Source organism: Tenrec ecaudatus, chromosome 15 (assembly GCF_050624435.1).
Source record: "Tenrec ecaudatus isolate mTenEca1 chromosome 15, mTenEca1.hap1, whole genome shotgun sequence".
NCBI lineage: Eukaryota > Metazoa > Chordata > Mammalia > Afrosoricida > Tenrecidae > Tenrec > Tenrec ecaudatus.
In genome coordinates, this window is record NC_134544.1 from 48,150,629 (window position 1) to 48,173,858 (window position 23,230).

Here is a 23,230-nt window from a genome sequence, read left to right on the forward strand (position 1 = left end):
GCCTCCCACGGGGGCCCCGGACCCCGCCGCCAGCGTCCCTCGGGGCTCCCTCCGAGCTGCCGGCCGGAGCGCAGCGGAGTCGCCCGCGCTGCCACCGACGCGGCACACCCGCCGGCGCGCGCGCGCGCACACGCACACACTCAGACACACTCGCGCTCACTCCCCCTCCCCCTCCATACACACGCCCGCCCCCTCCCCTCGCATCCCCTCCCCCGCCCCCTCCCCGGCGCCTTGATCTCTCGGTCTGTTTTATTACTCCTGGTGCGAGTCCCGCGGACTCCGCGGCCCGCTATTTGTCATCAGCTCGCTCTCCATTGGCGGGGAGAGGAGAGCCGCGGAGCAGGGGGTGGGGTGGGAGGGGAAGGGAAGGGGTGGAAACTGCCTGGAGCCGTCCCCGCGCCGCTGTTGGTGCTGCCGCTGCCGCCGCCGCCGCCGCCGCCTCCGGCTCCTCGCTCAGCCCCTCTCCGCCTCCATGTGCCGGATAGCGGGAGCGCCGCGGACCCTGCTGCCGCTGCTGGCGGCCCTGCTCCAGGTACGAGGCGAGCGGCCCGGCCGGGCCGCGGGCGGGGTCGGGCGGGAGGCGCCGGGTCCCTTTGTTCCCCGCGCCGCTGCGGAGCCGGGCTGCGCACCCGGGAAGGGAGGTGCCGCACGCCGCGCTCGGGCGCTGCGCAGGCACGAGGCGCCAGCCGGGCACCGGGGCAAGGCTGGCGGGCCGGCCGGTCTCGGGCACTTCTCCCCGCGGGGCTCGCGGGGGCCGATCCCGGGGTACACTCTGCGGGTCCTGCGGAGCGGGGCGAGCCCGCGGGGGGTGTTTGCAGGCGGCGGAAGGGTGAGGCAGGGGACATCCCAGCGTTTGCAGTTTTCTGAGCTGCTCGCCCCCCCGGAACGCACTTTGCTTTCCCCCCTTTTTTAGAGCACCTTTTCCTGGAATGGCTCGCGAGTCTCCGGGAGCAATTCTTACTCCGGGGTCTTAGTTAGGGGTCTTGCCTCCACCCCACCCCACCCCACCCGGAAGCCCAGCATCTCCCATCCCCGCGCGCGCTTCCCTGTCCTATTGTTGGTATCCCAGCCCCGAGTGCCTCGGAGTCGTGGTCTGGCCCAAACAGTTGTGTCGGTGACACCTGGAAAGAAAATCTGGCCCCGTGGTCCCGACAAGTCCATGTCCGCCGGCGTCCCCGGGCTCAGCCCCTGGCAAAGGCACCCCCACATTCCTCCGGGCAGAGAGAAGTCCCGTTATTCCAGGGTCATTGCTCGCCCTCCCCCAGGCTCGCTCCGACCCGCCAGCCTCCCGGGGGCGCCTGGGCCCGGAACCTGCCGCACTTTTCCCACCTTCGGGAGAGCGCTCCCAGCCTCTCCTGGTTTAGTCTGCCTTGGAGGCGCTCCTCCGTGCGCAGCCCGAAGCACCTGCTCCCGGCGAGTCCGCGGCTTCTGTGCCCTCGGAGCCGCGAGGCTCCTGCTGGGCGGGCCGGCCGCCCAACTTCGCCGCGGAGACCCACCCGAGGGGGCCCCGCCGGCCCGAACTGGGGCAGCGCCCCGCAGCGCTGCGCGGCGGCGTCTCCCGCTCCCGGACCCGGGCCTGAGCGGGACCTGGACTGTGCGCCCGCGGGGGACGCGGTCCGAGTCGGCTGGGGCAGCGGGGCGTGCCCGCCCTCTCGGGGAGCCCCCGGCGCGCGACTCGGTCGGTCCTAGCCGGGGGAGCGGGGCACAGCCGGGGGGACCCTGGAAAAGTGCGGGCGCGGTTGAGAAGTGGGCTGGAGCCCGGGGCGGCCCGGAGGAGGACAGATGGTGCGCATCGCCACCCCCCACCCCTCCCACCCCTGCGGTCTTCTCGGGTCAGGGCTGGGCGCGCGCCCACCGGGATGGGGTGGGGGAGGGGACGTAGGGGTACCGGCCGGCCGGGCCCCCCGAGATCTCGGGCGCTGTCTCTCCCCGCCCTCCGCGTCGGGAGCGGGGGGTGGGCCCGGCGTCGCGGAGCCCTGTCCATGGTGCGCCAAGGTGCGCGCGCCGGGCCTTCGGGGCGTGCGGTCCTCCGCGCCGTCCCCGGGGCTGCGCGCGCTCACGGCCAGGTTCTGTCCCCGCCGCTGGCTGCTCGCCCGCCCGCTCCCTTCATTCCTGCCTCCCTTTCTTTGGACCCCTTTTGTTCTTCTCCTCTCGCTGCGCTTTGGCTGCGTCCCCTTCCCCCACTCGCCTGCTCTTCCCGGGGTGCTTTCCCTACTCTGGGATTTCAGAACTCTTATCTGCGGCCTCTGCAGTTTGGGGGAGTGGATGGGATTGCTACTAACTTGGGGGAGGAGAGCTGCCAGTCACTTGCTAACAAAAGTACCTCCTGCTCTAAAACCGCCCTTTATTCTTAGAGCGCACTCTTTCTCCCACCTCCTGACACTCGGTTTATTGTTTGTTCTTTAAAAAATGAGTTTTATTGAAGGAGCTTACTTGGGTTGGAGGGAGAGGCTACTTTCAGTGTTGGAAGCTAAGGTGGGGGCGGGGGATCCATCCTGTGTGCGTCACAGGTTTTCTCTCCTTTTAATATCAAAGACCTCTTAGATCAAAAGCCTTGTTTGTAAAAAACGCCATTTATTGAACAGATTGGGTGGTTTTACTTGTTTACAAACCTCAGTGTATGGATCCAGTAGTAGGCAGTTATTTTCAGTAACTTTTGTACCTGGAAATAAGTTTTAATTAAGCAGGATTTCGTAGAATTAGGACAGGAAGAGACATTTGTTGGCCACCCTTACAAAATACCCTTGGCTGCCCAAGTGTGTTATGACTGGAAGCAATCTCTTTTCCATCCAGTCATCTGCCTTGGAGTCAGTGGTGAATTTTATGTCATTTCTTTCTTTCTCTCCTTTTTCCCCCTTAAGCATTTCTCAAAATACTACCCAGAAAACTCACATATTGTGTGCATCGTTTCTATTATACACACTTTCTTGGTTTCTTCTGTACAGACGTTTGTCGTTTATAAACCTTCACGAAAGAAAGAATTAAAACTTCATCCAATTAGGTGGCGGTTTTTAAATTCTCAGTGTCAGTCAAGTGGTAACATTGAGTGATTTGGAAGGTCATCCTGAGTGGGAACAGCCGTTTATGCAACATGAGTTTTAGGGTCAAGTGCGCCGTGTGGATTGTACAACTGAGATTGGAAATGACTGTGCTCATGGTCTGCTTGACCCAGCAGAGCAGCAGAGATCTGTGTGCAAGGTGCATGCATGACTCTCCATGTAGTCATGCTAGTAAAACGCCCAAGTCCAGACCAGACTGGGCCAGCCAAGGGTTTTAGAAGAGAAAAGGCCTAGGTTAGATTAGTGCAGATACAGAGGAACTGTTTAAAAAGACGAAAAGTTGAGAAAGATTAGCTAACGATTAAAAATGGGCTCTATCTCATTCCTTGATAACTGAAGGGTCTGTATTTTTTAACAGATTTTTATTAGCTCACCGAGCTATTACCTAGAAGACGTACATAATTCTGCCCAGTTTTGCATTTGATGATACTCAGTTTTTTCAAGGTTTTGTATATTCTTCCGCATTTTAATTTAAGGTACTGGTAATCCCCTTTTATCTTAACGACTTGGGGAAGAAAAAACAAAAGCAAAAACCAAGATTATATTTTGAGCATTAAACTTTACTGATCATGGAGTAATGTTTACATTACAGAACTCTGATGAGCTTTCCTTGTAAATTATATAAGTGACTTTCAAATCCCGAAGTAGAGTTATCAAGGAAGAAAATTAGACCAGTTTTACTCTTACTACCCACCCAGTAATTAAAGTTTAAGAGGCCTGTGTTGTTTTTCTAGTTCACATTTTAATTGCACAGCTTCATTGTTCCGATTTAAGTGCATACATGGTGGGTTATGAGGCAAAATATATAGGAAATACATAAAGGATATTACTTTACTGCTTATCAAAAGTTTTTATTCTTTTTCTTACCGTACAAAGCCCTGCATTCAGCCCCAGACAGGGGCCTTGAAAGAAAAATGTCTATCAACTTTGTGTGTGTTTTATCTATTAAGTATAGGATTTAAAACAAATTCAACACATGAATTGTGCTTAATAAGAAGCTACAGGACATTGAAAGTCTCTACTGCCAAAATTATTTTAGGCACAAAACACACGCATACTGTGTTCATCTGATTTTCTTGTGTTCTTTTAAGTTCTTGGAGAAGCCAGGAGAGCTAAAGTAGATAGTTGTAGTGTACAATTTATCTTACTTATTGGACATAGTTCTTACCTGATAACACAAGGTCATTACTAAAAGGTGGTTTGTTGTACATGGGCCAGAGGTTACTTGAAAAAAAAACATTGTGAATACTAAAATGTTTTTGTGGATATATATTTAAGGAACACACACAGTTTATTGTTGTTGTTTGAGTCTCAACTGCAAGTTCAGAATTTATGTGCGGTGTGGTTTTTTTTTCACTCCATACTTTCATCGAAGTCTGCCTTTTACCTAAAAGTTTAGACTTTGATTTTGACAAGGAATTCTTTTTAAATTGTTCTACTTTTCATGTAGAGACTAAAGCTTTCCTGGAACTGATTATTGTGGTGACAGTATATTGCACCAAACTGTCCCTAATTTCCTTTTTCATTAAAAATCTTCAGTTCTTAAATCTGCTGTTGCGCCTCATTAAGCTTTAGGGTTATTAATCGGGAAATGTCAAGACTTAAAGCAACAGTTAATCTTGCTTTAAAATGGCTTTTTTTTAAACCCGATATGATTCCAGTCCCCATCCTGTTTTCAAGAGAACAGTCTCAAGCTAAAAGCTGGAGTTTTACAGAAAACCCAGGGCAGTTATTTAAGAAATGTAGTGTTTGTGTATACATGCTACCATTTTACCCAGTAAACATGATTCTAATTTTACCAAGTTACCAGTTAGCATTAATCAAATGTGTTCTTTTGGCTCAAATACAAAAACTAATCAAGTTTAAGCTCTGCAAAGTCTTGGCAGTGAATTTTATCAACCATTTGTAAGTATGATAGATTTGGAATTTGAATTGTGTCATTTGAGTAAGTATTTCGTATCTGCATTCTGTACAGCACCGAGCCTGAGTATTTCCCAGTTGGGTTTAAAACTATAAGTAGAAGAATTATTTGTACCAGTGAATTGTGTTATGCCTCATGTTTCTCACTTTATTTTCCTATCAAAACTTACCGGTATTTTGATTTCAATTTTTCAACTAATTATATCAGTTAATATGAGAAGATGTTGGTCTTTGTGTTTAACTAAATATAGGTAAGTTTTGAACAACCATACTCATGTCAAGAAATAACTATATACAAATTAATGTTCAATTGGAATTAATCTTCTCCTGATATAAAATAACAAGTTAAACATAGAAGAATCTCACTTCAGAAGCTAAGTAGAACTTTTAGGACTATTTGAATTTAAAGATTATGATTTGTGTTATCATAGAGGGTTTTTTAAAAATAGAAGTAAGGTTATGCATATATATTCTCATTACTTATTCCCATGACCATATGCTGGTGCCTTTGGCCTGTTTGTGGAAATTTTTATTATCTTTTAATTCCATTTTCCCATGAATTGGGAAGCCCTCTTGTATCTTAAAGATTGTTTACATCTGTGTCTCTTTCACTGTTCCCCGCAGTTTTATATGACAAATAGGTAAATAGTTCACTGATCATTTGGTGTGCGTCATCAGTATTCGGGAATCAACAGCATAACTTTTCTGTGCAAATGAACTGCCCTAACCTTGTGTTCAAGGGGAAGAAGCTAGAGACTCTACACTGCTCCAGGTGTAGTCTACTCACTTAAACTCTCCTGGCCTAATTTTTAACATGGGTACAATCTTTGGCCTGGTTAGATTCGCTGGTCTCTAAGTGACTTTTCAGATTTTTGATTCTTGAGGCTGCTGAACAGCATTTCTATTTGAACATTTATGTTCAAAGGCTTTAATTTTTAACCTAAAAATGTAGAGATTTCTCTGGTGTTCATAGTGGTAGGAGATGATTTTAGAGACTTTGGTAAGAATAGTTCATCATAGATGATAGGTTGGAAGTCATCTGAATTTTTTATACCCTTGTAAAATTCATTTTATTTCATGGACTGTGCCTGCTTTCACCACTAAAATGCAAACTTTTACTGTTGTTAGATGAAGGCAAGTGTAACATAACTGAGAGAGAAAGCTTTATTTTCATGACTTTTACACTCTCATCGTTTGATTTTGCTTTTTGAGAGGGGAAACAAACCATTGAACTGAGTGATATGAATCAGTGTTAAGAATATAGACTTTTGACCTAACAGGTCCTCTATAGTTATTATTATAGCTATTATTGTATTCGGAATGTACACATCATATTATACACATTTACATATATAAGACACATACAAAGATGTTTACTCATTGAGGCACTGTTTATAATTACAAATAATTGGAACAAACACAAAGGCCATCAGTAAGTACTCACTAAATAAATTAGGGGGTAATTGTGCAGCCATATTTGTGAATCTGTTGTGTGTGTCAAGGAACCTGGGTGGTGTAGTGGTTACAGTTCAGGCTGCTAACTGCAAGGTCAGCAGTTTGAATCCACCAGCCTCTCCGAGGGAGAATGAGGTTGCTTTCTACTCCTGTAAAGAGTTAACAGTCTCAAAGGGGCAGATCTGTTTTGCCTATAGGGTCACTAGGAGTTCACATCGACTTGTTGGCAGTGAGCTTTCGAGCCCTGTGTGCCCAGCGATTCCTTTACTTGGATCCACACCCATGCATGCAGCAGTCCAGAAGTCAAATGATACTTTCATAGTGGACACATCGTTTGTAGGAGACGCCTTTAAAATCGCCGAAAAACTAGGAATACCATAGCAAGAATACGAAATGCACCTGACACAAGCCATGGTGTTTTCCAATCACCCCCTACACATTGGAAAGCGGGACAATGAGAAAGGCAGACCAACAAAGGATTAAAAGACTGTGAATTTGGGTGATGGCAAAAAAGTCGTGAGAATAACATGGACGTCCAGTCTGAAGAATAAGCAGATGTATGTTGGAAAAAGTGCAGCCGGGATGCTCCTTAATAGGGATACTAAGGCTTTGTCTTATGTACGTTAGACATAGCCTCAGGAGGGACCACTCCTGGAGAAGACATCATGTTGGGATGCCATCACCTAGATGGACTGACACAGTGCCAGCAAAACTGCATGGTACAGAATGTATTCGTTCTTGTGTTGGTTATGGTTTAAGCAAATGATGGGGGACCAGCTCATGTTATTAGGAGAATCTTGTACCTAAGGAAAAGCTACAGAGAAGGACAGAGAAAAACGACCAGTGAGTTTTCAAAGCTTCTGAATGAAGATAAATTAGATAAATACCCTGAGGCATGACTAGGAGAATTGAAAATACAGGCAAGTAAAGACGAAGACAACCTAGACTAATATAAAACAACTTTATTAAGATTGATTCTGCTAGCTACATTAGAAGTAGGCTTAAAAGAAGATTGGCTAAAATCATGGGTAGCTAAATCATGGGTGTGTTTCCATGTTGGCATCATGGAAGACGACCATATTGTTTTGAGATATCAGTGCCTGAGAAGTTATAATAGTTTGGCACACCATAATGATGTTTCATAATTTTCTTGACTAAGGCTATTTAATATTTTGGCTCCTTTGATATTAAAAGTGTCAAATGAGATATAGAAGAATCCGGTTTTCTGGTCTGTTGCTTTGACTAAGTAAACAATTTACTTGAGTTTTACCCACATAGCTTTAGGGAACTTAATTGCATAATGCTTTTAAAACAGTTTGAGCTATTTAAAGAAAGGTGCTTAGAGGTTCAATATGGCATTCCTAATAGAGTACCTTGGAGAGGTGCTTTATCCCTTACCTGTTAGATTTTCTTACAAACTGTGCCTACCTGTCAATGACAGACAGACGCAGAGGAGGGAGGAAAGCAGATTGGTTCTTCCAATTAAAAATGAGGTCTAGAGTAATTGTATTTTTACCCCAGTGTGTAATCCTATTTTTTACTCCCGTATACAATATTGAATTTGAGTCACATTTACTTGAGCATCATCATATCATAATATAAAACTTATACCCATTCCCCTCTGCATTCTGATATATTATTTAATGTGTTGGGTAAATAAGGAATGGTGTTTTTTAAAAAAACAAATAGTGTATAATTGGGGGTCTTTACTTACCAGAGCTACGAATGTGAAACTATCCATTAATTATTTTTTTATAGATTTAGTTCTGTCAGCTCTTCCCTATTGCACTACTGATCTTCCATGTTACTGCTTTCCATAGAATTGGAGAGATTACCTTTTCAGTTTAAAAATAACCCTAGTTTTCGACATTTCATAGTGTGTTTTTCACATTTGTCAGTAGCTCATTCATATAACTGGGAGCAGCCTCCATACCAGAGAACACAACTGAAATTTTGGCTAAATGCTGCCCTGGTGGTATAATGGGTGTGTGTTGTGCTGTTAACCACAAGGTCAGCAGTTCGAAACCACCAAGCCCCTCGGTGGAAGAAAGACAAGGCTTTCTATTCTCTTACAGAGTTATCGCATGTGATTTGATGGAACTATTGAATGAACTTATATTGTGTTAGCTACCAATAAATTGGTTTTTTTGGGGGGGAGGGGAAGAGAGGTATAGTGTAGGAACCCCCACAGGGACAGTTCTACTCTGTCCTGCCGGGCTGCTGTGAGTTGGAACTGACTTCTCAGCAGTGAGTTAGTTTTTCTTTCTTTCTTTTTTTTTTTGTATTCACATCTTCACACTAATGGATAAATAATAATAAACAGTGAAAATTAAATAGTTAGAATGCCAAAGGGAGGAGATGAATCTCTGGCTGGTCACTGCGTACCAGGCACTCTACTAGGAGCTCATTAGGTTATTTTAGTTAATTATTTCTATAACCTTGTTAGGGGGTTTTACCCCAGTTTTAGAGATGATGCAACTGAAACTCAAACATTTGAGTCTGATGAAAGTTTAGAGTAAAACCACCTGTCACAGCCAAATCAAACTCCACTGCACCCGGCGGTGCCCTCCGACAGCTCACTTATGCTGCCTGGCCGGTGCAGGAGCCCGAGGGGTGCAGTGAGGACATGCTGGGCTGTGATGCCAACGGTGGCCAGTTCGAAACCACCAGATGCTCTGTGGGAGAAAGATGGGCTTTCTGCTCCCCCAAACAGAGCCTTACAAACCCACAATGGCAGGTCTACCCTGGGCTATAGGGTTGCGAGGAGTCCCTGTTGACTCGATGGCCCTGAGCTTGGTTGTTAGGTAACCGTCTCATCCCAGCAAGTGAGAGAGTAGGACAGAGCCACATGGTTTGCTGGGCTCTGATCTGCCCTGAAGCAGATGGCCAGTCCTTTTCTCTGGGAACCACTGGTGGCTTTGAACCACCAACCTTTGGGTGAGGAGCTGAGTGCGTAGCCATTGTGCCACCAGGGCTTCTTAATATGCTATTCAGAGTGAATCATTTCAGTGCTTCTCTGTTGAGTTGGCAGATTTTGTTTTACAATTTTGAGTTTTGCAGTGTTGAGGGACCCTTCTTGTTTCATTCTGGCCTTAAATAATTTTCTTGAATGTGGCCTCTAGAGCTAAAAGTGAATGTTTCTTTTGGAATTTTATTCATTTTTGGATATTTTCTCTTGAAGAAAGAAGAAAAAAATTCATGGGAGGAGGAGTGAATGATTGTTGATTTTCCAACCTTTACAGTTTCCTTGGTTACCAAATAGCATGCTAATTAAATCCTCAAACAAACAAACAACTCTTTATGTGTGTGAATCCAGGAACTTAAAATATTTCCTAAAAGTCTGGATCCTCAAAGTGTGAGGTTTGAAATTGCACATGTGTACACACACACACACCCTCACAACTTCTTCACATTGTCCATTTGAATAGGCTACATTACATTTTTTCCTCCCAGACATGAATTTGGGGCATCTTTTGAAAAATGTATGTTCATGTCTCCATAGGGCCTGTTACAGACAAGCTCATGTGGACATGTGGGAGAGGAACTGGGTACAGACATTGATTTGTTTGTAGCAGAGGAAACCTAGTGCTATTTTGTTTGTAACTTGACCTGTTGTACGTGGGTGGAGACCCTGGTTTGACTTTAATCTGACACAAAATGCCTGCTGGTTGGTTGGGGAGCTGTTAAATTAACTCTGAAACAAAGGACTAAAAACATGCATTATATTAAGTTTAAAGGGGGAAATAATCGCCTTCTGCTTCACATAAATCTTTAATACACTGCAAATTGTGATCACTGTCTCTCCCCCTGCCCCTTCTTTTGTTTACTTAATTGGTTAACTCAAAGGTTCAAAGTCTGAAGTTCATTCTTTATGGCTTTCTGGCCTAGTAAATAAATAAAACTATTTGTGCTGCCAAAATATTAGCCTCTTGCACATATTTTGGTACTTGTCCCCACTAGAGTCTACCTGATGCCTGTATCACCAAGGTCAGGGTCTGATGCTTTGCTTGCTTATATTATGTTTCAGGGAAATCAGAATTCAAATGCTATGTGCACATGTACACTTTATAGAAGTACCAAGTGCAAAGAGTAAGTAGAATGTGTTATGAAATGATCACTTAGATAAAAAAGTGTCCACAGCACCCCAGGAACACCCACTTTCCAGTCTCACAATCTCCCAGTGGTCGACAAGGACTTCTCTCAGCATAAGGTTATTTTGCTTATTTTTTGTATTTTGTATGAACAGATTCTCACAGCCTTAGTTCCTTCTGTGTTTGGACATTTCCACTCAATTTGCAGACTTGTCCATACATTTCCTGTGTAGTTTTAACTCTCCACGGGTTAGGAAAGACACATTCATGCTTTAGAATGATCTATGAGGGGAAAGAAGTTTAAAATCAAGAACAAAGGGCAGATTGACCCAGTGCATTGAAGTGTCCCTGGAATATGAACAGCGAGGAGCTTTGAAATAACTTCCCTCCTCAGTATCTTTTTGGGTCATGCTGATAGTGCTTGGCAAGACTGTTGAAACCAAACAAGCCAAGCACGTTTGCGATGCGGTAAGTTGTAACTTTCCTGTCCTTTCCCTCCTTTCAGCAGAAGGAAACCACGGCTCCATCTCATAGCGCTTCTGTAAGGCGGAGTAGAACTCCCATGGCGGGTTTCTGAACTGGTGGTTTCGAACGGCTGACCTTGCAGTTCGCAAGCCAGTGAGGTTAGCCGGCTGACATGTCAAACTAGACACCACCAGGGATCCTTTAGCAGAAGGAACTCAACTGAACTTTGCCCTCAATGGTGACTCTGAACTTTGCCCTCAATGGTGACTCCTCGCGAGTAGAACTGCCCCTGTGGGTTCCTGAGACTGTACCTCTTTATGGGAGTAAAAAGCCTCACCTTACGCCTGCTGAGCAGCCGCTGGTTTTGACCAACTGATCTTTGCTCAGTGTAACCTGTATACCAATGGGATGGTAAATAACTTAATGTCTTGCCGGAGTTTTCTAAAAGAAGCTTAGGAGCCTAATAGATTCTGTTCTTCTCAGTGATGCTTCATACTGCCCTCTTGGAGCTTATTAGTAGCCATTTTCTCAGTAAGGCCCCGAGGTAACAAGAGGGCCAGACATGACTGCCTCTGGGACAAAGAGACTCCAACTCCTCTCCTAGCCAACGAGGATTTCTGTGAGGCAGAGGTCACACAAGCCTCCACTGGCCAATCTCCTTTACCACATTCTCTCAGGAACCATACCTTCCAGAGACACTCTGCTTCTTGGCTGCATCCCATAAGCCTTTGCGATGGCCACACACAACTCACACACAGTACACTGATGGAGGTTTATCAGGGACATTAACAGGTCACATCCAGTCAGATCAGAAAACATTAAGGCCACAGATCTTTTGTTTGGCATGTGTTTTTCTCGGCTATGCCAGTAGGCATGCCTCTCTGCTCCTAGGCCTCTGGACAACTTGGTCGTCTGGTTTCTGCCCTGCTCCAGTAAGAGTTACAGAGCTCCTTTAGCACCAGGAAAAGGCTATTCCGAAGCCAGCCCCCTGCCTGAAGCACTCAGCTCTACTTGTGCTGTGGGACCAGAAAGCGCAGTGCTCTGCCTCGTGGCCCGAGCACTACTCTGCTCTCTGGGCTCATGCTCTTAGTGTGGCTTCACTGCTCGGTCTTACGATCTCAGTGCTGTGGCGTCCCGTGCCTCTGCTGCCACATCTACTTCACCCAGGCATCTACAAACACGGTCGGATGCTCTTGGTTCTTCAAGCTTGATGGCCTTGACATTCAGTTCCTGCTTCTCAAACGACTCACTTATATATTTGGGACACTGCAAAACTAACCAGTCCCTGAGTTAGAGGCCTCCTCCACACTATTTGCATACCTTACCCAGTCGTTGATGGGAATTAAAAAGACCATGGATACTGGAGTGATACCAAGTCATTTCATTTCACCTCAGGTCCTAACTAGACTTGTACAAATATTTTTTAAAAGTTAATCTGAGAAGTTATAATGCCCCAAACAAAAACACGGACTTTTCTATCTGTTCAATATACAAGTGACCCTCTTTTGCACATGTCTATGTATTTTTGACTTCGTGAGAGGTTTTCATGAGGGATACAAAGTGCTTCCAGTTAGTTCATGGGGCCGTTTTTTCCCGTTTATAATGGCAGTTTGGAAACTATAGCGTGTAGGTGGAAGATTCCATGCATCCTGACGAGGTCTAAGAAACGAGTTCTATAGGTAATTACACACCAAGGATTTGTTTGCTTCAAGGCCACTTCAATCTATGTTCTTCCCCTTGAGGACTTTATTTTACAGTGCTAAAAAAAAAAAAGTGCTCTCTGTGTGGCCCGAGTCTACTGATATATAATTTGCTTTTCCCTTGCTTTCACCCTGCACATTGTTTCTCTCACAAAAGAGTCATTGCTTGCATGCAGCGTTGGTGCGTTTAGTCTTAAATTTTATTTACAGTGTTGTCGTTTCTGCTTGACAGATAACTAAGAACATTTGGGGGAGAACGTGATTTAGTCCATTGCCTGTTAGCCATTCCAATGGTTCTACCTCATGGCGGCCCTCTAGCTAGACTGGAGTGAGCCTCCCCTGTGGGTCGCCCGCTGTAACGGAGACCTTTCACCTGCGGGGATCAGGCTTCTGGGTGTGCACTGGGGTGCTTAACCCTGTGCCGCCAGGCTTCTCTAAGAGCATCGTAAACACTGATTTAATTTGCTGATTGATTTGGCGGTAAGTACCTTGTAAATGAAAATGAGCTTAATTCATGATTTGGTTTATAGTCTTCCCTTTATTTGAAGCTGTCTTGATGGAGCTGTTTTAGAAAGGGATAATGGTATGCTTTAAGGTAGATAACAATGGATGACTCAGCACATGACTTACAGCACTTGAGGGAGAAACATGGAAACATTTTGGAAAACTGTATATAGAGACAGTCTATATAAACTGTGTGTGTGTGTGTGTGTGAGATGAATGTTAACCAACGTAGATTACGATTCAACACATCATGTATAACACGTCAGGGTTAACAACAACGTGACAAATATATTATGTGTGTGATATATACATCTAGATGATGGTGATCTCATTCTGATTCTTAATTTTCAAGTCTTTTATTGTAATTAAGAAAAGGTATTGTGATGTGTGTCTAGAAATGGAATGTGATGTGTGTCTAATCCTTTCGTTGGTAAATGGAGATAGAAGTTGAGCCCTGCCCACCTCCAAAGACAGAATTTCAGGTTTTCTGCATTATCACATTTTACTTATCTGTTTGTGCACATTTAGATGCTTTACTTGTATTAACTTTTGTATGCGATGTGGAGTAGGAGGACATACTTCATTCTTGGGTTTCGTAGAAATGGCATGTATGCACTCTGTCACATGGGTGGCTGCAATTTAAATCAAATTTCTTTTTTATGAACTGAGATGCTTCCTGTAGACATTTGAATCCTGCTATTTCTTTCTCTCTTCAGTAAATGGAATTACTGGCTTAGACTGGCAGTGGGCATAGTGGTTGTGCATGGGGAACCTGGAACCTTTTTGTCTGGCTTTGACCCTCGATTGTTGTGCAAACATGTACAGTACACTCGATAGACATTCCTTTCCTCTCAGACGGTCATTTGAGAAGAGGACATGTTGTTGTTGTGTTAATGCAGACTTGGAGTGACCGTGTAGAAATGCAATGCCCCAAAGGAAACCTTATGTTATAGTGCTTATGCGTTGGGTTGTAACTAGCAGGCTCAACTGTTCGGAACCAGCAGCTCCTTGAGAAAAAGATGTCGCTTTCCACTTCAGCAAAGAGGCAGAGGCTCAGAACCTTGCCGGGGTAGTTTTACCCTGTCCTGTAGGGTCACAGCGAGAAGGTATCAACCTATGGCAGTGAGTTTGTTGAGAGCACTGTCCCATAGGGCTTCCAAGTGATCTTGGAAGATCCTGTGAGAGCAGACTGCCAGGCTGAAAACTGGTAGGTTCAAACCACTGACCTTTGGTTAGCAGCAGAGCGCTTCGCCTCTGTGCCACCGAGACGCCTGTGAAAAGTAAACAGACTAACAAATGAATCCTGTAGATTGAGGCTTTCACAGTGTAAGGGAGATGTAAGCGCTGCTAGCCCTGTTGGGGCCTTCCTCATTACTTTGACACTGCTACCTGTCTGACTTGCTATCTGGTGGGCCATTCTGCTAGACTATTGACTAGAATGCTCGTGGGCTAGCTTAGTTTCCTGTACTGCTGTGAGAGGAATGTAGTGGGGGGGGGGGAGGCTGTAAAGGACAGATATGCGGGTTCTCAGTTCATTAGGTGAGAGATGTGAATTCAGGCCACAGGGTCTAGGAGAGAAGGCTTTCTGTGTCTACTCTGCAGGGATGTCCTTTGCCCTTTAAGCATCCCAGGGTTTCTTGCGTTCTCCCAAAAGTTTGCTCCTTATCTGAGTCTGCCTAGGTTCCTGGAATGCACAGGTGATTAGGTTAAAGACAAGCCATGAGGGGATACGACCTCCTTAGCATAACACAGAGGCCTTTGATTTCCAAGTGGGATGACTGCCACAGGGTAGCCTCTGCACACACTGCCACTGAGTCAATGCTGACTCCTAGCCACTCCCTGTGGGTTTCTGAGATTCCTAACTATTTATGGGAGTGCCAGGCCCAGTCTTTCTCCTCTGGAGCTGCTCGTAGTTTTCAACTGCCAACCTTGCTGATGGAAGCCCTATGTGTAACCACTACACCAGTGGGGCTCCCTAGGGGTTAGAATGCCAACACCATTCGCTATGGTGGAACACATCACTCTGTAACACTCATTACGATGATTTTGCACAAGCTCATGCAAGGACTGATGTAATTATCTGGGTGAGTTTTGAGCACTTCACGGACAAAAGGCCTTGTATGTTTAGCATCACGGCCCCATGACGTGTAGCTACGTGGACTTCTTCCTGTCAGAGTGCTTTGGACCACTCTGTGAAGACCTGATCAAAAGGGCATGCATTTTGAATGTCCTCCTTAAATCTTCACATGATTTCGAGGCTGGTGTGATTCTTAGTTTCTACAGCTCGGGGAAAGGATTGATGCATATAGTGTCATGTTGCCGATAATTGATTTGGGAACAGTGGGGAATGAGAGAAGACCTATTGTGGTCCCTTCCAAGTCCGTCTCTTCTGTGAGTGCATTCTCTAACGTCCTGACGTGGGCCCTGGACTATGTGCTTGTGTGTGTGTGTGTGTGTGTGTGTGTGTGTGTGTGTGTGTGTGTGTGTGTAGAGGGAGTAGGGGTTGTGTGCTTGTGTTGGGAGTAACCTGGAACCGGAGTTAGTCTGTGAATACTTGCCACCTGACAGTGGGCAGCCAGTAAAGGAGAGAGTAGAGGGTACATGGTACTGTATTTGCAAGGACTCTGAAACAGAGAGGGAAAGCGAATCCATTGTTTGCACGGATGCTGATGGTTTACTGCAGGAATCTGACTAATAGGTGTATTCTTTTGGAGAAATCACTATATTTCAGGCACTGCTTTAAGCACTTTATGTGGATGAGGGGGCTTCAAAAAGTTCATGGGGGAATTGGCATAAAAAATAATGGGATTTTTCCAAATTATACTCATTTTCCATTTGGGGAGGACGCATCTATCAAAGGTAACTGAGGTGCCCTAAGTCATTTGTTATGGGAGAGCTGACATTGACACGCAACTCCCCTCGTATCAGAGCCTGCAATGGTAGCTTTGATATATAGTTGAATGCAGGTAATCAAATCAAGGCACGACTGGCATTCATTTCTATTTTGTATATGAATGAAGATCACCCCTTTTCAAAAAAATATATTATGAACATTTTACTGCATATTGAAAACTATTGAAGGGGTGTCTATAGACATACAATTTAAAGAATAAAGTATATGTTTTTTGTTTGGGGTTTTAGGGTGCTTCATAGGGTCAAACTTGAGAATTCTTATCCATCTGCTGTAACAGACTTCCATTCTGGCTTTAGTTTACATTTCTTTGGCTACTCAGACTGATGTTGAGTCTGCTTATTACATATAATTTGGCCTTTTCCTCCTCCTCCTCTTCATTGGTAAAATGGCTCTGTGGAGGCTAGCCTATGAGCCAAGTTTCTGTCCCTTATCAGTTGACTGGCTTTACTGCCTGCTCATTACCTTTGCCTAACACTTTCAGTCATGCTTTGTTTGAAGGTGTGCTTCCAGGGACCGCAAGCCTTCTGGAAAGATAACTCTTGATTAAATCTAATGTTTGGTGAGAGCTTAGGGTGTTGCAGGCCAAGCCCTTGATGTGCATTGTCTCCTTTAATGCTTGCAACAATGACATGAGATAGCTAGACATTATCATCATGATCTTCAGATGTCAGAATGAGCCTGCCTTCAGCCATTCACCTGAAGGCAGGCACATTTTTAGTAGGTAACTTCCTTGAACTTGAACAGGATTTTGCTTTGTCTATTAGCACCTCTGGCTAGTTCTTGGCCAGGTTGCCAAAGAGTGGTTACAGGGGGAGCAAGAGAAGGCTCCTCAAGACTTCCCAGAGTTTCAGGCTGGGGCACTTGGACTTTAGAAGGAGGATGTAAGGAATTCCAGTGGCAGGGAGCCTCTGGCCTCAATGAGGAGGGTAATCCAAGAGATGGAAGCTAGACCAGGGGTACACTGACTTGGCCAGGCCGTTTCTGTCACCGGATGCAGGACTCCTTGGTGATTTAAATAGTAGACAATGATCTGGTGAGAGTGGTTGACGGTTCTGTGGACGGCTGTCTCCCCTGACTTTGTACCAGCCTGACTCATACCTGTACCAGGCCCGGCATCCAGAGGTCAATGTGCAGGGTCTGTTCTTGAACCTGGGCCTCCCAGGTTGTTGAGGGGTCTGGGTTGTCTACTATGAGACCATCAGCACCTAGCCATCTAAGTAGTATTGTGGCCCTGCTACCGGTCTCTTGTGCTATTTGACCTCACTTCTTTTGGGTATTTAATTTCGGCCTTTTGCTGTTAAGTGAGATTGAGACTTTGTAGGTACTGTGCCTTTGAAGGGGCCCAATCAATAGCGCTTCTTACCCCTCAAGAGTTCTGGACAAATATAAAATAAGATGAAAGAGTCAACAGATAAAGAATCAGAAGACTACATTTTTACTGACAAAGACTAGATTAGGAAATGTAGCCTAAATGTATTTGGATTTTCGAATAAATCTTCCCCCCGCCCCACCAAATGCTGGTTAAAGGCAGGCTTCCCCACTCAGAGATCCTGGCCCTCTACGGCCCACAGCATCATCACATTTGTCCTCTGTGGGCAGGGTGCCTTCCTGGGAAGTGAGGTGGTGAAGGGAATAGACTGAGCTCAGGTGCTGCCTGTGGACTCACAGGAGAGAGAGAGGTCAGGAATGTTATCACCAGGGTAGCCACCTCCACAGGACAATAGAGAATCCGGATTCCACACAACTGTTCCCCAGCTTTGGGCTCAACCATTGACAAATTTGGTTCTGAACCTCGGAGTGTGTGCTCCTTCTGAGGTATGGCGGCAATCACCCTCAGAGGGGAGACGACAGGGCGGCCTATCAGTACAATTTTACCCCTTAAGCTCATGGATCCTTAAGCCCCTTAGCTTTTCATTGAAAGAGTCTCAAAAATTAATGTGTCATGCAAGATCATCACAGTAATAGTCAGACGCTAGACAAACTCAGAAGCAAACTGCTTCCTGCTCTTGGGAGAGTTGCCCCCCGATGAAATCATGCTCCCAGGGCCTGGCCTTGATGTTCCCTAAACTAGAATAGAGGTCCAGTGAAATAGTGACAGTGGAGGCAGGGAATGCTCTTCACTCCAGCTTGTCCTTGATGTTAAGTCCATCGAAGCCTCTTGACAAAAATCTATGACCTTTGAACTAAGCAGAGTTATTCATTACGCTGAATGAACAAGCACCCTCCCGCCCCCCACCCCCCAAAAAACAAACAAACTCACTGCCACTCAGTCAATGCCAACACCTAGTGGTTAGAACGCCTTGAGCTTCAATCCTTTCAGGGTCAGCAGTTCAAATCCACCAGCTCCTTTTGGAGAGAAAGACATTGCAGTCTCGGAAGCTCACAGGGTCACTTCTACCCTGCCCTGTAGGGTTGTCATGACAAAGAAAAGCACTAAAAGAACACTGGAGTCACCACATAGTCACCATCTGAACCGTACGGATGGGTGTCAAAATCTCAAGTGCCAGCTATCTGAAAGGAAAACCAGTGTACGCGTTGGCTCCGCTCACCTATCAGGGCTGCGTTTCCCCTGCCTCATGGGGCCTCTCCCCACCTGCCTCTCTTAATCAGGGCATTCAGAATCTTTGTCTGCATTTCCCCCTGAGCCCAGGGCTGCCCCCGGGTGGGCTTTGCCTGGTAGGCCACTGTTGTACACCTTGTTTGTGGAACAACTGTTCATAGGCAGTTACCTTGGCTCTTCCAAGCCGCCTCCTGTGGGGTTGCCCAGTAAGCCCTTTCCAGACTGCTTGATGGAGATGGACCCTCAAGCCTGCGGTCCAGCTATGAGAGGCCAAGATGGCCCTCCCTTGGCTCTGGAATTTGAGGCAGCTAATCTGGGGCTACTCTGGGAGCCTGGTCACTAATAATTTAAAGTGAGGACCTCATTAGGGCTCTTGAACTGTCGTTTAAAAATAGCACCATTCTGCTCAGGAGTTTCTAGGCAGCCCGTGTGTCTGTGTCTCAGTGGCCTCTGCTTATTCAGGCTGGGCCCCCAGGCTCCTCTGATGTCTTGAGCTGCTTCCGAACTGTAGGAGGGCCATTGCCTGTGTAGATCCAGGTCAAGTTGCAGCACCCTGCACAAGTGTCCATGGTTTGGCTGAGGTGTGTGTGTGTGTGTGTGTGTGTGTGTGTGTGTGTATCCCCTTCTTTGGCCTACTGTTCTTCCTGGGGCCCACTGCCTTTTCTTGAGACCCTGTATCTATAGAAACAGCCATCTCCCTAAATAATAAGCTGCCGTAAGTTGCGGTCACGCATCAAGATCAAAATACCCTGTGGTTCAGGAATTAAAGTCTCTTGATGTTTAAAGCCACCTGGCCAACTGTAAAACCCAGCAGCACGATACAGACTGCAAACCACCAAGTTAAAATGCGCCCGGGGCCGGGGAACAGCCACTCTTTCTGCCCTCCCAGAAGCCCCAGTCCCTCCATGAGTGTCTTGTTCCCCAGCCTTGGACTCTTCTTTTTATTTCTAAAATCAATGCCGAAGTCTTTGAAGGAGCCCTGTCAATAGGCCCCACTCTTCCCTGCCTAAGTTCGGAACCAGGTGAAATTCAAGCCCCATGAGCCAGCAGATAGCAAAGGAAAGTACCACCTGGATGCTGATAAATCTAGGCTGGGTTTTTACACAAAATCCCAAATTACCATAGGCGGACTTACCTCACTGCAGGCAGGGCTGGGCCCCCTACCCCCAGAACTGCTTGCGAGAGCTGTGCAGACACACAGCGGGGAAGTGAGCTCACTGCACTTGTAGAGGCTGGGCGTGCTGACTCCCAGGGGGAGGAGGAGAGGACCAGGCTGCGCACCAGCTGCCCTTGCTCTTCTGTCCAGTGCAGCGTGCAGATGCGCTCAGTCGCCCATCCCTCTTCTCTCTAGGACAGCTGTTCACAGTCTCTGTGGTCTCAGGAGCCCTTGACCCTGTTAAAAACGATGCCGAACCCAAGTGCGGGTAATGCCTTTCCTGTGCGTGTTTATCAGATTAGGAATGAGGAACTGAGGGAATACGTGCATTGTTTATTTAGTCACTTAAAATTAACGTATATAGAAATTTTAATGAAAAATAACATTATTTGCCAAAAGTGGGTAAGATTAGTGAGAAGAACAGCATTGTGTTTCTACATGTTGGCAACCCTCCTTGACGTCTGGCTTAATGAAGGAACCCTGGTGGCCTAGCGGTTATGAGTTTGACTGCTCTCTGAAAGGTCAGCGGATCGAAACCACCAGCGGTTCCAAGGGAGCAAGGCAGGGCTTTCACATCCTGTAAACAGTTGTGACAGTCATGATCACTCACAGGGGCAGTTCTAGCCTGTTGCTCTACGGTTGCTGTGAGTCTGCATGGACTCGATGGCCGTGACTTTGGTTTTATTCCGCTGGTACGCTGCTGAGATGCCACGTGCCATGTGAGGCCAGGAGACAGAAAAGGAAAACCTGTCTTCGTATGTTATGAAAAGAGGAATGCTTTGCCGAGCCTCTGAAAGGGTCCTTAGAGTTCTCCAGATGACACTGCGTGTGCTGGCTGGCATCTGGGCTGGTTGAGCTGAAGGGGACAGAGGTGGGGGTGTTACAGTTAGCAAGTTCCTTTCAAAGGGAAACAGACAGCAGGAGGAGGTGGGGGTGGGGTGGGGTGGCGGTGGTGACACAGTGAAACCATCTAAATGACCAGACTTAAACCACTTATAATTTCATCTCTGCATTGTTAGGAAATGCTAGTCCTTAGCCCTTGTGTTGAAGTTGGAGCCATCTCATGAGTTCTGTGACTTCTCACTTGTGCATTCAGGGTCTGAAGGTTTGCTTCTGTGTGACTGTCCTATGACAAACCCACCGGTCAGGTGCTGCTGCTGCTGCTGCTGCTGGAACACACTCAGGAGGGCCTTGACACTCCAGCCTTGCTGACAGTCCCCTCTTCTTGGCAGAGCATTTCTGGAATCTGTGTCATAAATGCTAATTTCTTGCAAGAATAATGTTATAATTGGGTTATGTTTATCTTATCAAGGACTCAGAACTAGATAAATCACGACAGTGGCCAGCTATTCAAATTAAATCAAAGTTATGGGAGCTGTGAACATTTGTAAGCATCTCTAAAATGTGAAACCATGCTCCCACTTTAGGAAATGGGCCCCAAAGTGCATGCACACAGGAACCCCCAGAGTACATATAAGCAGCAGCACATTTATTGTAGACTCTGTTCTTTCACAAATAGCATCCACTGAAAATTGATACACCAGCTGCTGTTTATTGAGATTGTTCTCTGTGTACTTAGAATTAAAAGAAGAATTGGGGCGGGGCTTTTGTTTGGGTAACTGAAACAACTTAAAGTCGTTTAAGGAAGTGTGTCCCTCCACTGTGTCCTGAGTGCCCCCAAAGTTTGCAGTCATTTCTGGGGTGTGCTGCATCTTCTGTTCAGCCAGGTGCTGTCAGGTCTGCCCTGACTCCGGGTCTCTCCAGGTACAGTAGAGCAGAGCTGTGCCCATCGGGTCTTCAATGGAAGCTTTACCAGAAGTAGATGGCACACTCTACTTGTGACGAGTCACTGGGTGACTGAAACCTCCAGCGTTTCAGTTTGTGATCGAGAATGTTAACCACTTCACTACTTAAAAACAAACAAACAAAACTGCCATCCTATTGATTCCAACCCTTAGTGACCCAGTAGGGCAGGGTAGAACTGCCCTTCCAAGGCTGTAACGTCATAGGAGTGGGAAGCCTTGTCTTTTTTCTGCCAAGTGGCTGGTGGGTTCGAACTGCCGAGCTTGTGGTTAGCAGCCCAACTCACAATACCACCAACTCACTGTACCACCAGGGGGCTCCACTTCTCTCTCTCTCTCTCTCTCTCTCTCTCTCTCCTCTCTCCTCTCTCTCTCTCTCTCTCTCTCTCTCTCTCTCTCTCTCTCTCTCTCTCTCTCTCTCTCTCTCACACACACACACACACACACACACACACACACACACACCATGGAATGTATAATCTAATCTTTGGGTGGGAAACATCAAAGTGGCAGAAAGACAAATTTCCACTCGGTGTGATCCCACTGGACCTGGGCCATCCTTAGCCAACTATTGGTCAGCGCACGCAGATATTCATTTTTGTAGTTGGATTATGGTTCTGACTGGTCTCTGAAGCCGTTTGATGGGGGGACACGTTCCCCAGGCCTATTAGCTTAACGAGTACTTCCTGGCCTGCAAAATGGCACCAATAACAGTGCCTCCCCAGAGGGTAGCAGAAGAAAGGCCAGGCGGCCCATCTTCCTAAATATGTTGCATTGAGTGGAAATGGACTTGATGTCCACAGGAGTACATATTGGGTTGTGCTAAGAAAGCACGGTGATGCTGTTTTTTGGCACATGGTCAGTAAGCCCCAAGTGATTGCTAGAAACTGCCAGTCATTTTTGTATTTAGTTGACTGCATTCCAAAGTTGGTTGTAAACTTTCGTACCTAAGTTACTCTGTGGTGTGTCGAAGGTAAGAAAGAATTAAAAGACCTGCCCCAAAGTCTGCATTCTCCCACAACAATACAGAACCTAAATGTGGGATTTCTTCATGAGGCTTCCACACTTTTAAATCAGGTTTCAAGTGAGATGAGATCAAAGTGTCATCGGGGCCATCACTGACAAGGAGAAAATCTTTAGAGACTAGCAGGGGCTCTTGAATCATCTTAACATAGTTTCCAACTTCATGGATGGAATCTTGTGAAACGCAGAAAACCTGGCAGATGGAATTGCTTGGTGATAGATTGGATTAAAAATTTAAAGAATTAGTCATGCAAAATTGGTCTCAAGTAATAGCATATTTTTTTTTACCACATACCCAAGTAACCACTTAATAATGCTTCTGTCAATTGTTTACATTACCTTCCATTCTTTGGGATGACTTTGGCGATATACACAAACAAACAAGACCACTGTAGCTCCCCTTTCATCATCCCTACTCACCACCCCCGGCTCCCACGCTACAGAACACGTGTTACACGAGGGATTCCCGTTGTGTTTCTTTTTTTATCTGTCTGTGATTTTGTGTGACCTTGATTCCTTTACAGCAATCTTGCTTCACAAAATTCTTTAAAAATATTTCTCGGTACCCACTGAGCAAAGAA

The 23,230-nt window shown here is 46.1% G+C and overlaps 1 protein-coding gene across 1 annotated transcript in view; it reads left to right on the forward strand.

Moving 5' to 3' along the window:
• Window positions 1-374: 374 nt before the first annotated feature.
• The window catches only part of CDH2 (cadherin 2), a 256,551-nt gene continuing 233,695 nt past the window's right edge, over window positions 375-23,230 (forward strand). The window contains exon 1 of the mRNA XM_075533054.1: window positions 375-532. Within this exon, the coding sequence (XP_075389169.1) occupies window positions 473-532 (60 nt within the window). The 5' untranslated portion in view covers window positions 375-472. The remainder of the gene's footprint in view (window positions 533-23,230) is intronic.